This window comes from Chrysochloris asiatica, unplaced genomic scaffold, assembly GCF_000296735.1.
Source record: "Chrysochloris asiatica unplaced genomic scaffold, ChrAsi1.0 scaffold00004, whole genome shotgun sequence".
Classification (NCBI taxonomy): Eukaryota; Metazoa; Chordata; class Mammalia; order Afrosoricida; family Chrysochloridae; genus Chrysochloris; species Chrysochloris asiatica.
In genome coordinates, this window is record NW_006408522.1 from 30,787,686 (window position 1) to 30,803,035 (window position 15,350).

The 15,350-nt window shown below is 37.2% G+C and overlaps 1 protein-coding gene across 1 annotated transcript in view; it reads right to left on the reverse strand.

Moving 5' to 3' along the window:
* Positions 1-439: 439 nt before the first annotated feature.
* Positions 440-15,350, reverse strand: part of LOC102828318 (chromosome unknown open reading frame, human C15orf43) — a 43,962-nt gene continuing 29,051 nt past the window's right edge. The window contains exons 6-7 of the mRNA XM_006831698.1: positions 8,710-8,798; positions 440-582 (exon numbers count right to left, since the gene is read on the reverse strand). Coding sequence (XP_006831761.1) covers positions 440-582; positions 8,710-8,798 — 232 coding nt within the window. The remainder of the gene's footprint in view (positions 583-8,709; positions 8,799-15,350) is intronic.

Genomic DNA, 15,350 nt, shown 5'->3' on the forward strand with positions numbered 1-15,350 from the left:
ATTTTTAAAGTCAGAAACAAGTAATTCAGAACTCAAATACAGCCTTCTAAACTTTCTTACAATAAGATGACCAGAATCATGAAACTTAAAATACATAGCATTGAATCTAGAAATATATGTAAATAATTACGGTAATACAAAAAAAAAAAAAAGAAAACATTTAAGAGAAAAAAAACATTTTATGAAACATGTTTCAGAGACAATTACTCCATAACAATGGTGTAATACATAATGTTACACAGCTGGGGAAGGCCAGCTCAAATGTCATTACACAGGATCAAAAAAGATTCTGAATTTCCTAAGACTATTTTGAGGAAGACAACAAATTCTTCCCCATCTCCCTATCCCTTAGTCACAAAGGGGAACATTTAAAATCATGCACATCTTTGGTAATATTTTATAGAAAATACTGGTGCCCAGATATAAAGACCAATTTAAATTAGTATTTCCTCTTCAATTTGTCTTTTATAGCAGACATGTTAATTTCATTTTGAACATGATATGCTAAGTATCCTGAACTTCCAGGAATGAAGTCATGTAGCTCCCCAATGAATCTCTTCATGGCATCAATTGATATATAACCTATAAAATATAAAATTTAAAAATGAATACCTATTTAAATCCTATCATGCTATCTACTATCCAGTGTTTTTTATTTATTAGAGTTAAGGATTCTAGAGAATTTTTTTTTTAAAGAAGTGAAAAAAAGTATAACAATGAGAAAATTCTTCATGAAACCCAAAAATTATCAGGTGGTCCCCACCACTACCCTTTTAGGATAAAGATATTTGATTAATCACTTTGACTACTGAGTGCACGATATCCAGGTTGAGGATGGTGTACATAAGTACTTAGATCATAATGATTGGGAAGTGTGTCAGGCTTAGGGTATAATTACTTAAAATTACTATTTAATTAGCCATTAACACAAACCACTCATCTTCCCTAGTAGAACAGGCAATATATCCCTGCACTGTTAACATTGGGATAAAATTCTTTAGCAAAAAAAAATGGAAAACTTGATATTACCGCTTAGTCAACAAAGGATATAGGTGTGAATAATCTAGATGTCATTCATAATCTGAAATAACAAAAGCATCAAAGGAACACCTAAAATAAGAAAAGGCTGAGGATGCAATGACTTTAAGGCAATACTCACCTGATAGCAGTTAATTACTATCTGAATGATTATATTTTATGTGTAATGTCAAGTGTTTGTGATTTATATTAAAATTGAAACCTAAATTGATAGTATAGTATATACTATCCCACTGAATAGTTTCATCTTGTCTAGATGGGTCTGGTGAAAGGAGATGGAGCTAAGATATGATTGAGTAGTTATTGTTATCATAACTAACTGCAACAGTCACAACTGCAAAGGTAGAGTTTTTATAACAAAAAGGGGGCATAGTTAATCTACAATCCAGAAGCAGAGGACCCTAGGACCAGTAAGGGAGAAGAACATGAGTGGAAAGTGGGACCCTATCCAGAGAAGCAGCGACACCAGAGATGGAGGCAGAGATGAGGACATGGAGAGATAGAGCATCTGAGAACTCCAGACTCATGGAAAGAGAAAGGCTGTGTGTTGGCAGCCAGAAGGCAGGCTTGCAGAATGTGCCCTTTGGTTGTTTAAATGATTATATATTCCTGAGTGTTTGTGTACACCAAAAAAAAACAGAGGGAAAAGAAGCAAATACTGTTGAATGATGATGCATGGAGGAGATTGTAATCATTGCAATGAAAGGATGAGTATAAAACTGATGTTCCCCCATGTAAACTATCACTCAATCCACAATAAAAACTTTTTTTAAAAAGTATATACTGTGTGAAAGATAAAATCAACTCAAGGCTGACTGAATTAGAGCATCTTTACCATCAAGGTTAACAGGGTACCTATACATATAGTTGGATTGTTTCTAATAGTAAATAATAAATTTAGTTAATATATTAACTGTGAATATACTCACATAAATTAATTAGAAGTTTAGAGATATTTTAATCATAGTCATTTACTTTAGAGGATCTCTTGAAGCACTATTGCTATACTGCACATGAGTTCATAATCTTTATCTAATGGCTAGGCTTATAGAGAAAATGAACTAGTGCACAAAAACAGTAAAGTTAATTACATATATACACTGTGTGAAATTTCTAAAGATTGTGTGAGGAGTAGAATAAAAATGACTTGCCATCAAGTCATTTCCCACTACAGTGACCCTATGCCTAAAGAATAAAGTGTGGCCGATCCTGTGCCATCCTCACAACAGTAGGTATGCTTGAGCCCATTATTGCAGCCACCGTGTCAACCCATCTCTTTAACAGTCTTCCTCTTTTTCATTGATCCTCTACTTAACCAAGTATGATGTCCTTCTCCAGGGATCAGACACTCCTGATAATACATCCAAAGTAAACAAGACAAACAAAGTCTTGCAATCCTCACTTTTAAGGAACATTCTGGTTATAATTCTTCCAAGAGAGATTGCTCTTCTGGCAGTCTATGGTATAGTCATTAATCCTCATGAACACCATAATTCAAATGCATCAATTCTTATGTCTTCTTTCTTTCATTGTCCAGCTTTCACATGTATATGAGATGACTGAAAAAACATTTCAAAGTGACATCTTTGCATTTTAACATTTTAAAGAGGAGTTTAGTAGCAGATTTGGCCAATGCAATCCACCACTTGATTTCTTGACTGTTGCTTCCAGGGGTATCGATAGTGGATCCAAGTAAAATAAAATTCTTGAAAACTTCAACATTAACTACTTATACCTGGTGTGGTGCTATAGGATGAGCACTGGACTGCTAACCACGAGGTCGGCAGTTCAAACCCACCAGCTGCTCCTCGGAACCGACTACAAGGCACTTAACAACAACATAGTAATAAAACTATTACTCTAACTACAAAAAGGATAAAAATTTATGGCATCAGAAATGGGTTATAGTAGTGGTTTGAAATAGTTATGACTTTAGCTTGAAACGGACAGAAACCTAATTTGAACTAACTGATACAAAAGGGGAATTAGTGGACATTAATATATAACCAAGCTGTGAGGAAAATAGTCATATTGCTGGGTCTCAGGAAACTGGAACCAGCTATCAGGGCTCTCACACTGGTCTCAAAAAAATATATTTTTTTTCTTCTCTACATGTTAGCTTCATTTTCCTCTCTTGAGGAAAGCTAGCTTTCTTTATATGGTAGAAAAAATATGGCTGCTGATATCTCCCAAGTTTTATGTCTTAGAGCTATATCAACTGAACAATGACTGGATTTGCTGGTTCTATGTCTAAAAATCCAGGAAAAAAAACCTGAGAATGACTCAACTAAAACCAGGTTTCCACTCCCAAGGCAACTATTATGAAGTGCAAGGGCAGGAGCAAGGTGATATGTTATAGATGACTGTTCTGTGTTATCCAAATGAATTTGGAAGAAGAAAGAATTTCTGGCAGCACCCTCTTGATATACTGCTGCGATGATTTTTTAATTATCTTCATCAAAACTTTACTTGCGTGTGATATTAATGATGTTGTTCAATGATCTATGCATTCCATTGGGTCACCTTTCTTTAGAATTGTGGATCTTTTCCAATTAGTTGGCCAGATAGCTGTCTTCCTAATGTCTTAGCATAGATAAATGAGCGCCTCCAGTGCTGCATCAGTTTGTTGAAACATTTCATTTTGTGTTCTGTCAATTACTGGAAACTTGTTTTTTGCGAATGCCTTCAGTGCAGCTTGGACTTCTTCAATAGCATCAGTCCTTGATTCTATGGTACCTCTTGAGAGAGTATGGACCAATTCTTTTTGGTATAGTGACTCTGTATCACTTCCACCATCCTTGATGTTTCCAGTGTCATTCAATGTTTTTACCACTGTTGTTGTTGTGAAGTGCTGTCAAGTCAATTCCGACCCATAACGACCCTGTGTAGGGTTTCCGAGGAGCAGCTGGTGGGCTCGAACCGCCGACCTTGCAGTTCAAACGACTTTGCAGTCTGGCGCATTAACCCACAGCGCCACACCAAGAATCCTATTTTCCTTCAAAATATTGCACCTGAGGCTTGAATTTTTTCTTCAGTTTTTTCAGCTTAAGAAATGCTGAGTGTTTTCTTCTCTTTTGGTGTTTTAACTCCAAGTCTTTGCACATTTCATTATATGTCTGTTTTCTCAAGCTGCCCTTTAAAATGATCTATCTGTACAGCTCTTTTATGTCATCATTTCTTCTAGTTGCTCTAGCTTCTCTATGTTCAAGATCAAGTTTGAGAGTCTCTTCTGACATCTGCTTTGGTGTTTTCTTTCCTGTCCTTTTCACGATCTTTTGCTTTCTTCATGGATGGTGTTCTTGATTTATTCCAGTTTCTTTGGTCTTCTGTCAGTAGTGTCTAATGTGTTCAGTAAGATCTTGAGATGGTCTCTAAATTTAGTTGGGATAAGTTCAAGTGACTCTTGTGGACTTATTTTAAGTTTCTTCATCTTCAGCCTGAACTGCATATGAGTAATTGATGCTTTGTTCCACAGTTGACCCCTCGCCTTGTTTTAGCTGATGATATCGAGCTTCTCTATCACCCTTCCCACAGATGTAGACAATTTGATTCCTGTGGATTCCATCTGGTGAGGTCCATTTATGTTGTTTAAAAAAGGTATTTGCAACAAATAAGTCATCGGTCTTACAAAATTCTGTCATGCAATCTCCAGCATCATTCTATCAAAATATCAAATACTTCCCAACTACAGATTCTTCCTCTTTGTTTCCAACTTTTGAATTCCAGTAACCAGTAATTACTATTAATGCATCTAATTGCATGCTTGATCAATTTCAGACTCAAGAAGTGGGTAGAATTCTTCAGTTACACTATCACTGGCTTTAGTGGTTGATGCATAAATTTGGATGATAGTGGTGTTAACTGGTCTTCCTTGTTGGCCTGTGGATATTATCCTATCACAGACAGCATTATACTTCAAGATTGGTCTTGAAATGTTCTTTCTGACAATAAATGTAATACCATTCCTCAATTTGATGTTCCTGGCATAGTAAAACCACATGACTGACTGATTCAAAACGGCCAGTACTAGTTCATTTCACTTCACTAATGCCTAGGGTATCAATCTTTATGTGTTCCATTTCATTTTGACAACTTCCAATTTTTCTCGATTCATACTTCGTACATTCCATGTTCTTATTATTAATGGACATTAGCAGCTGTTTCTTCTCATTTTCAATTGTGCCCCATCAGCAAATAAAGGGCCTGAAAGCTTAACTCCATTCACATCATTAAGGTCAACTCTACTTTGAGCACATAGCTCTTCAATCATATTTTGATTGCCTTCCAACCGGAGGGGCTCATCTTCTGGTACTATATCTGACAAAGATCGAATGCTATCTATAAGGTTTTCAGTGGCTAACATTCAGAAGTCTTTTATCTCTCCTTTCTAGTCTGTTTTAGTCTGGAAGCTCTGCCATAACCTGATCACCCTGTGACCCTGCTGTTGTTAAGTGCCGTTGAGTCTGTTCTGACTCATAGTGACCCTGTATAGGGTTTCCAAGGAGTGGTTGGTGGGTTTGAACAGTCAATCTTGCTGTTAGCTTGTGGTTAGCAGTCCAGTGCTTATTCTATAGCACCACACCAGGACTGTAGATGGGTGGTACCACTTGTATTTAAAATACAGGTGGCATAGTTTCCAGCATCACAGCCACCATACACAGCCACAACACACAAGCCACCATAGTATGACAAACTGGCAGAATAGTGTTGGAGTAGCTATTATAGATTTAAAATTTTTTAATGGTCAGAATCAGTTGATTTAAAATTTTTTGACTGCAAGATAGTTATAATTATTACTGTTTCCTTACTTTCAGTAATCATTCATGTAATTGTCACTACGAATTTCTCATTATGGGTGATAATGAGTAATGTCATCTTGAGGGGATTTATTTCTAGTCAAAAGCAAAAAAAATAACAAAGCAAATCCCCAGGTAATTTAGGGAACATTTGGCAATGTCTGGACTTATATTTGGTTGTAACACTGGGGAGAGGGGTGCTACTTGGCATGTACAGAGACCAGGGATACTACTAAACATTTCACTATGTACAGAAGTTAATTAAGTGGCCCCAAATGTCAACAGTGCTAAGAATGAGAAACCCTGATCTAGGACATAGCTCCAACTTGTATTTCCTATGGGCAAAGAACTCAATTAATTGTATTTTTAGAGATTTAACAGATCATGAGTTTTACAGAATCTATTTGAGAAAGATATAGTGTGCTATAGTCACAAAAATTGATATCACAGCTAAATTATAACTCTCATTCACTGCTGTTGTTGTTAGGTGCCATTGATTTGGTACCAACTCATAGCATCCCTATGCACAACAGAACGAAACACTGCCCAATCCTGGGCCAGTATCACAATTGTTGCTACGCCTGAGCCCATTGCTATTGCCACTGTGCCAATCCATGTCACTGGGGGTCTTCCTTGTTTTCTCCAAGCCTCCATTTTGCCAAACATGATATCCTTCACCAGGGACTGGTCCCTCCTGATAATATGTTTGAAGTATGAGAGACAAAGTCTAGCCATCTTGGATCCTAAGGAGCACTCGGGCTGCACTTCTTCCAAAACAGATCTGTTTGTTCTTTTGGCAGTTCATGGTACTTTCAATATTTTCCTTCCAATACCAAAACTCAAATGCATCAATTCTTCTACGGTCTTCCTTATTCACTGTCCAACTTTCACATGCATATGAGGTTATTTAAAATACCATGACTTGGGTCAGAAGCACCTTAGTCCTCAAATTGACATTTTTGTTCTTGAACACTTTAATGAGCTCTTATGCAGCAGATTTATCTAATGCATACATATTGAAAAACTATGCTGAAAGGATACAATATTGGCACACACCTTTCCTGATTTTAAAACACTCAATATACCCCTTCTATTTGAATGACTACCTCTTTGTCTATATAAAGGTTCTTCATGAGCACAATTAAGTATATTGGAATACTCAGTCTTCCCAATCTTATCCATAGTTATGATCTACACAGTCAAATGCCTTTACATAGTCAATAAAGCACAAGTAACTATCTCTCTGGTATTCTCTGCTTTCAGCCAACAATGATATCCCTCGTTCCATATCCTCTTCTGAATCTAGCTTGAATTTCTGGCAGCTCCTTATCGATGTACTACTGCAAATATTTGGTAACCATTTTGATGCTTCTTTAAAGTTTTTTCTTTTTTAAGCTTGTATATATATATATAAAACACTGTCATTATTTTTTAATAATTTCTTTATGCAGCAATGAAACATAGAGCATCATTATTACATATCCTGATGAAGTATATGTCTTTCTTATATGGTTGATTTTAATATTTATCATTGATAATTTTAGTATTTTATTAAACATTTGGTAAGTTCAAATGAACATTTGATACCAACTTGTTGTTATTAAGTGCCATCAAGTCGGTTTCAATTCATAGTGACCCTGTATAGGGTTTCCAAGGAACAACTGGTGAATTTGAACCACTGAACTTGCAGCTCAAACTGACTTCACGGTTGAGGTCAACAGTGCCACATGAGGACTACTGGCATGAAATCTAATATTAATAATATCCCACAGCCGGTTTAAAGTATGTACATTTTATCTGAATACTTAGACCTAGGCATTTTAGCCAAGCAAGGACAAATTAGAGTGGTAATTAATTGCTTTCAGTCATAGGATTTAATTAAGTACTTCCACTTAGTTCATTGTCTTTTGCAGTCTAGATTTTTCTGTTATCTTTGTTTGGGTGGCAGTTTTCTTTGATGTCTCCAAGACTCAGCCCAAAACTGCACATTAAAAGTTATTATACAGTGCTTTATTGAAGACTATTTTCTATTACTCTAGTGAGTATGATGTGAAAAAATGATAAATCAATTTCTAAAATGATTAGAAAAGATATCAAAGAAAACACTTCGGAATCTGTATACTAGTTAAAGTAGTACACTGGTAAATGAACAGAAAAATGTCAATAATTTTAAATTATTTTTTAAAACCTAAACTTACAAAATTGCTGTATTAATAAAATTTGTAACCTATATATTTTTAACCATTACCAATGGACACATTGAGCACTACCCAGACCTAAGTATTCACTCAGCTCTCTCCAAATTCCAGGGGCCACTTTTCAACTAGCTTCCTTGTTTCTAGTCCCTTAGTGTCAGCCCTAGGTATAGGGCACTAAGGTGAGAAACCCAAACACTGAGTCCATGGACACCCGGTGATCCATGAATGGGTTCGTGTGCAATTGTGAACCTTTAAAATGATGTGTGTAGTTTATATATGATATGTGTGTGCTGGGAAGGGGGTCTATGTTTCATCAGACTCTCAAAGGAGACTATGGATGACGAGGAGGTTGTCCATATAATTTATCTTCCTAAATTGGGGCACTGCAAAGTAAACATTGATGCCCGGATAACAGGCATAAACTGGAACCAATTCAGGCAAACAGTGATATGTGTTCACTCTACCTATATAGACCCCTATATTAGCACACAGAATATGGGACTTATCATCAGGTCAATTTTACAATTTATTATGTAAATGATGTCCCTCCATTACTGTGTATAATAGACCTCGTTTTTACCTGCTAGGCACTTAAAATATAACAACGGTTTTGTTCTACGTCATATTCCCTTGTTTCTTCCCTATCTGGGTTTACTCTAAATTTGATTTTAAACTACCTGTTACCATGTTGTTCACTGGATAATTCTGAAGAGGAAAGTATATCTGCTTTTCTACAACTGGAGTCCTTTTTAAATGCCTTTCTGTGCTGTAAAATGAAACAAAGAAAATTACATTTACATATGTTTGGTTAGTTTTTGTTCTGTTTTTTGACTTGCTTACCAATGAGAATATTTTCCAGAAACAATATATAGTAATTTAACTGTTCTTTGATCAGATATCAGTTTTACTGGGTAAAAGTGTTCAGTGTGAACTTCTTTTAGGCTTCTAAGTAATGCAAGGCCCATACAATAAGCACTTTTGGTTTTCTTTTTCACGTCACAAAATGAATACTTACTGAGCATATAGAGGCCTGGGTCTTTTTCTCCATATTCTTTACAACACAATAGCTCAATAATACCTTATAAACAAATAAAATACACAATTCACGTATGTAATCTTAAATATGCCAAAAAGAAAGCATGTTGCTCTTTTCAAGTCAGTTCTGACTCATGGCAACCCTGAATTAGGGTTCCAAATGACGGCTTGTGGGTTTGAACTGCCAGCCTTGCAGTTACCAGTCCAGTGTTTATTCTACACCAGGAAGTATGTTGTTGTGATGGTTGTTAAGAGCCATTGAGTCAATTCTAACCCATAGGGATCCTGTATAGGGTTTCTGAGGAGAGGCTGTTGAGCTTGAACCGCCGACCTTGCGTTTCAAACCGACTTTGCAGTCCAGCGCATTCATTAACCCACAGCACCACAACAGGACTCCAAAAGTATGTTGTTGTTGTTGTTGTTAACTACCCTGGTGTTGCTTCGGACTCATAGTGACCCTGAACAGGGTTTTCAAGGCTGTAAATTTTTATGGGAGCAGAACACCTCATCTTTTTCTTGTGGAATAGCTGGTAGTTTCGAACTGCCAACTTTGAGTTTAACAGCCGATTTGCAACTGCTACGCTACCAGAGCAGTATCTACTTTAAATGATAAACAACAGTTTTTGCCATTTGTTTGTTGTTGATGTTGTTGTTAACTGCCGTCAAGTCACGTCCAACTCATAGCAACCTTGTACAAGGTTTCCAAGGAACTGTGGGTGGGTTTGAACTGCTGACCTTGAAGTTAGCAGTCACGTGTTTATCCTACAGAGCCATATTTATCATTAAAATAATCAGTACTCTATTAACTGATACTTCCACACTTTACAAGACCAAAAATAATAAATGATGCCTGAGAAAACCATGAGGTACACTAAGATTCTGAAGTGATTTTTGAATTTTAGTGTGGGTTACGAATCGGGCTGCGAACCTTAAGGTCAGCGGTTCGAAACTACCAGCCGCTCCGCGGGAGAAAGATGAGGCTTTCTACTCCCGTAAAGATTTACACCCTCGGAAACCCTGTACAGGGTCGCTATGGGTCGGACCCGACTCGATGGCACTTAACAACAACAACAACAATGTAATATTATTAACTAGATTGTCATCTTTTTAAGCTAATCGGTTTTTACCCAGAATATCCTATTTTCTGAATGTGTCAAATAACAATCTTTACTATATTTAGACTACATGTAACCAGTAGAAAATTAATGTGTTATATTACATAAAATTAAGACTTCAATAATTTAAAATTTGGATTCCTCCTAAAATTTATTATTTTCTCTAAAACGTATAAATTTGTACTGAATGGTGGTGGTGGTAGTTATGTGCCATGGAGTCAGTTCTGACTCATAGCGACCCTGTATAGGATTTCTGAGGGGAAACCCTATACAGGGTCGCTATGAATCAGAACTGATTAATAACAACAAGAGGCTTCATAGGGCCTGGGGCTTTTTAGTGCTAACACTAGGACAGTTCCAGGCAAACTGTAATGGTTCCTTACTCTAGCTCAGAAAAGGCACTTACTTGTATACACAACTACTCAGAGTGTAAACTGGTTTAACTTCTAAGGGGAACAATTTGCTAGAGCATGATCTAGCAAAGAAACAAGGATCCCTGGTGGCACCGTGACTCACCAACAACAACAACTAAAAGTTCTGGCCAAGCGATAAGCAATGGGGGAGAGGAAAAGAAACCTACTGAAAAGGAAGAACCAATGTTTCCATTATTTATACATGATATGTTTACATACTCTGAAAAACCAAGAGTCAACTGAAATAGTCTTAAAATTTTAAAGAATTCTAAGTTTTCAAAGGAGTCCTGGTGTGGCACTGTAGGTTAATGTGCTGGACTGCAAAGTTGGGTTGAACTGCAAGGTCAGTGGTTCAAGCTCACCAGCAGCTCCTTGACAACGCTATACAGGGTCGCTATGGGTCGGAACATACTCGAAAGCACTTAACAACAACAACAAGTCTTTAAAGAATTTGCTTGATATCAGTAGGTATCAATAACTGTCATGTATATCAGTTATAAGGAGCTCTGGTAGCGTAGTGGTTATGAATCGGGCTGCGAACTGCAAGTTCAACAGTTCGAAACTACCAGCTGTCCCGCGCAAGAAAGATGAGGCTTTCTTCTCCCGTAAAGACTTACAGCCTCGGAAACCCTGTACAGGGTCGCTATGAGTCGGAACCGACTCCACGGTACATAGCAACAACAACATATCAGTTATAACTAATAAAAAATAAAATGGGAAACATGATACAATTTATAATTGCAATAAAGCACCATGGTGGCACTGAGATATAAATCTAGGAATAATCGTAACAAGGAATCCGTGATTCTATGACGATAAGTCTAAAAGTATTGCTACTGAACTTGTGGAGCATGATGGCAGAGTAGGCTGACGCTCTGCAACAAGGACAAGGAAGACCAAGTGAAACAGATACATATGGTGATGCTGGAGCCCTGAGCTTCAGAGAAAAGGATAGAGAGGTCCCAACTGGGAGATTCAATTGAGTGTCAGCTGGGAGAGGAAGCTGAGCAGGAGCAGTGAGAGAGGAAAGAGACAGGTGGGCTGGCTTGGTGCAGCACTGCCACCTTGAGTTTTGGTGGTAGTTGCTGATCAACACAGTGGCCTAAAGGCACAGGACATACACTGGAGGTGGGTGGTAAGGGGGTACAGTTCTCCCTTGTTCCCTGCACCCTTTTCGTGGCTGGGGTATGGTCAGCCCCTGCCCTCACCTTCCCAGCAAGCAGTGGCATCCCTTCCCACCTATCCTGCTTTGCCTGGGATATGGTGCCGATGGTACCACCTCTTCATCTGGAGGCATGTGAATTTCATTTCATCGGATATTTTCTTGTTGTTTGTTCTGGGGAGACAGCAATTGTGCCTGTATGGCCTAGTCACAGCCACACCTTTGGCTCTACCCACTCCTGTACCATCTGATCAATGATAGTCAGCCACCAACATCAGACAAACATGCCCTGAATTACACTGCTCAAACAGCAAACAGAATGCATATACACCTCCAGTCTCTATCACACCCTCCAGGAGACAGGTGGTAAGTACCTAAGAACACACCAACGTACAACCACCAATTAAATATAAACACAATGGCACCACAATGTCTTGGAGACAACAGGAAATTTCAGTTTGCATGAAGCAACACCACAGAGTGCCTCAAACAAGTGACCAAAATACGGAGTCAGAAAACATAATACCAGAAATGGTATTAGAACTATCTGATAAGGAATTCAAAAGAATGGTATTTAGGGACCTTCAACGGACTGAAAGGAAGATTGAGAAAGCTACCAATGAAAGCACTTAAAACAGAAACAAAACTTTTGAAGAATTCAGGAAAACATTGCAAACTGACAAAATAAATGAAAAAATAGAAATAAAATAAGAACAGAAAATAGAAATCCAGAAGATTAATCCTAAAATTTCAGAAATAGGTAACACATTTGAAAGGTCAAAGAAGTAGAACTGAATCAATGGGAGTCTGAATTAGTGAGCTTGAAGACAAATCTCTCAGTACTCATCTGCTAGAGAAGTCCTGGTATGGTGCTGTTGGATAAGAACTGAACTGCTAACCATAATGTTGACAGTTCAAACCCACCAGCAGCTCCTTGGAAACTGTATACAGGATGGCTATGAGTCAGAACCAACTCGATGGCGGTTAACAACAACAACTGAGAAAAATGTTTGGAAAAAAAAAAAAAATTCAAAGACAACCTAAGAATTAGGTGAAAGACCATTAAGAGGAATAGACCATTAAGAGGAATGCTTTGTGTGATCAAAATTCCAAAACAGAAAGAGACAAAAAAGACAAAGACAAAAAAACCTCTATAAACACAGAGAGAAAACAGTCAAAGAGCTATTGGAAGAAAACTTTCCTACCATCATGAAAAATAAGAATATATGCATTCAAGAAGCTGAATGAACTCCAGACAGGACAAACCCCAAAAGACAATCACCAAGACAAATTATAATCAAACTTTCCAAAACCAAAGACAAAGAATTCTGAGAGAAGTATGGGGAAAACAAAAAGTTATCTACAAAGGAGACTAATACGATTAAACTTGATTTTCAGCAGAAACTAGGCAGGCAAGAAGACAATGGTATGACCTATATAAAACTCTAAAAGAAAAAAAAATTGCCACCCAAGAATCATATACCCAGCAAAATGTCCCTCAAATATGTTGATGTTGTTGTTGTTGTTATTGTTGTTAGGTGCTGTTGAGTCAGCTTCGACTCACAGCAACCTTATGCACAACAAAATGAACACTGCCTAGTCCTGTACCATCCTCAAAACTATTGTTACACTTGAGCCCACTGCTGCTGTCACTGTGCCAATCCAACTCATTGGGGTCTTCTTTTTTGATAACGTTCCGCTTTACGAAGTGTAATGTCCTTCTCCAGGAACTGGTCCTTCCTGACAATGTGTCCGAAATATTAAAGATGAAATCCCAGTACGAGGGCTTCCAAGGAATATTCTGGCTGTACTTCTTCCAACACAGATATGTTTGCGCTTCAGGCAGTCCAAGGTATTTTTAATATTCTTTTCCAATACTATAACTCAAATGCATAAAGTCTACTGTCTTCCTTATTCTCTGTATAACTTTCACATGCATATGAGAATATTTAAAACACCATGTTTTAGGTCAGGCATACTTTGGTCCTCATACTGATACCTTTGCTCTTGAACTCTTTAAAGAGATTTGCCTAATGCAATACATATGCTACTTCCACAAGTGCTGATTGTGTATCCAAGAAAAAGGAAGTCTCTGGCAACTTCAACCTTTTGTCCATTTATCATGTTATTTATTGACCCATGTGTAAGGATTTTTGTTTTCTTTACATGGAGTTGCAATCCATACTGAAAGCTGCAGTCTTTGATCCTAATCAGTAAATATTTTAAGTCATCTTTGCTTCCAGCAAGCAAAGCTGTATCATATGCCTGTTGTTAATGAATCTTACTTCAATATTGATGCCATATTCTTCTTCATATAATCCAGCATCTCACATAATTTGCTCAGCATATAGACTGAATAAGTATAGTGAAAGAATACAATCCTGACACACACCTTTCCTGATTTTAACCAATCAGTATCCTCTTGTTGTATACTAATAACTGTCTCTTGATCTAATGTACAGGTTCCTCATGTACACAATTTAATGTTCTGGAATACCCATGATAATATGCAATATTATCCATATGATGGTGAAATAGGACATTTCCAGATCAATAGAAGTTAAAAGAATTTGTAAAAACTAGGAGTCCTGGTGTGGCGCTGTGGGATAAAGCACTAGAATGCAAGATCGATTTGAACCACAAGGTTGGAGATTCAAACTCACCAGCAGCATTTTGGAAACCCGACACAAGGCTGCTGTGGGTCAGAACCAATTCAACGGCACTTAACAACAACATGATCTTATAGCAATACTATTTTACTTACTTTTGTCATAAAGATGAAAGTTTCACTTATTTCTGTTTTAATCTTTATGACAAAAGTAAGTAAAAAAGTGTTGCTGTAAGATCAAGTCACTGGACTAATTAATAAAGAGAGAGAAGATGCAAATAACACAAATATAAAATGTAAAGGGTAACATTACAACAGAACCAACTGAAATAAAAAAGAATAATAACAGAACACTATGAAGAACCGTACTCTGATAAATTTGAAAACATAGAAGAAATCAACAAATTTCTAGAAACACACCACCTATTTAAACGAACACAGGGAAAGGTTGATAAATTTGAACATTCCCATAGCAAAAGAGGAAACTGAAGATGTCATTTTAAAAAAAGAAAGAAACTCCCAATAAAAAAATATACTCTAAAAGGCTTTCCAGATCATGGGGCTTTTTAGTGCTAAACCTGGGAAAGTTTAAGGCAAAAATGATTATTTATTCTAGCTCAAACAGCTTCACTGGAGAAAATGAGTACAAACTGTTGAAAGGGAAACTAATTTTCTCTGTAAACTTTAACTCAAACCACAACGAAATGTTAATTTATTTTATTTTATTTTTTTATAGCACCGTGTTGGAAAAGGTATAAGGGAAAGTAGGGATAGCAACCATCCCAGTTTGCCCTAGACTAAGAGGCTTCCTTAGCAGTTAAGAAATCAAATGCTGTATTGCATAAGGCAAATCTACTGCACAAGGCCTCTTTAAAATGTCCAAGAGCAAAAATGTTAGTTTGAAGACTGGTGGTGGTGGTGGTCATGTGCCATGGAGTCGGTTCACAGTGACCCTGTACAGGGTTTCCAAGGCTGTAAATCTTTA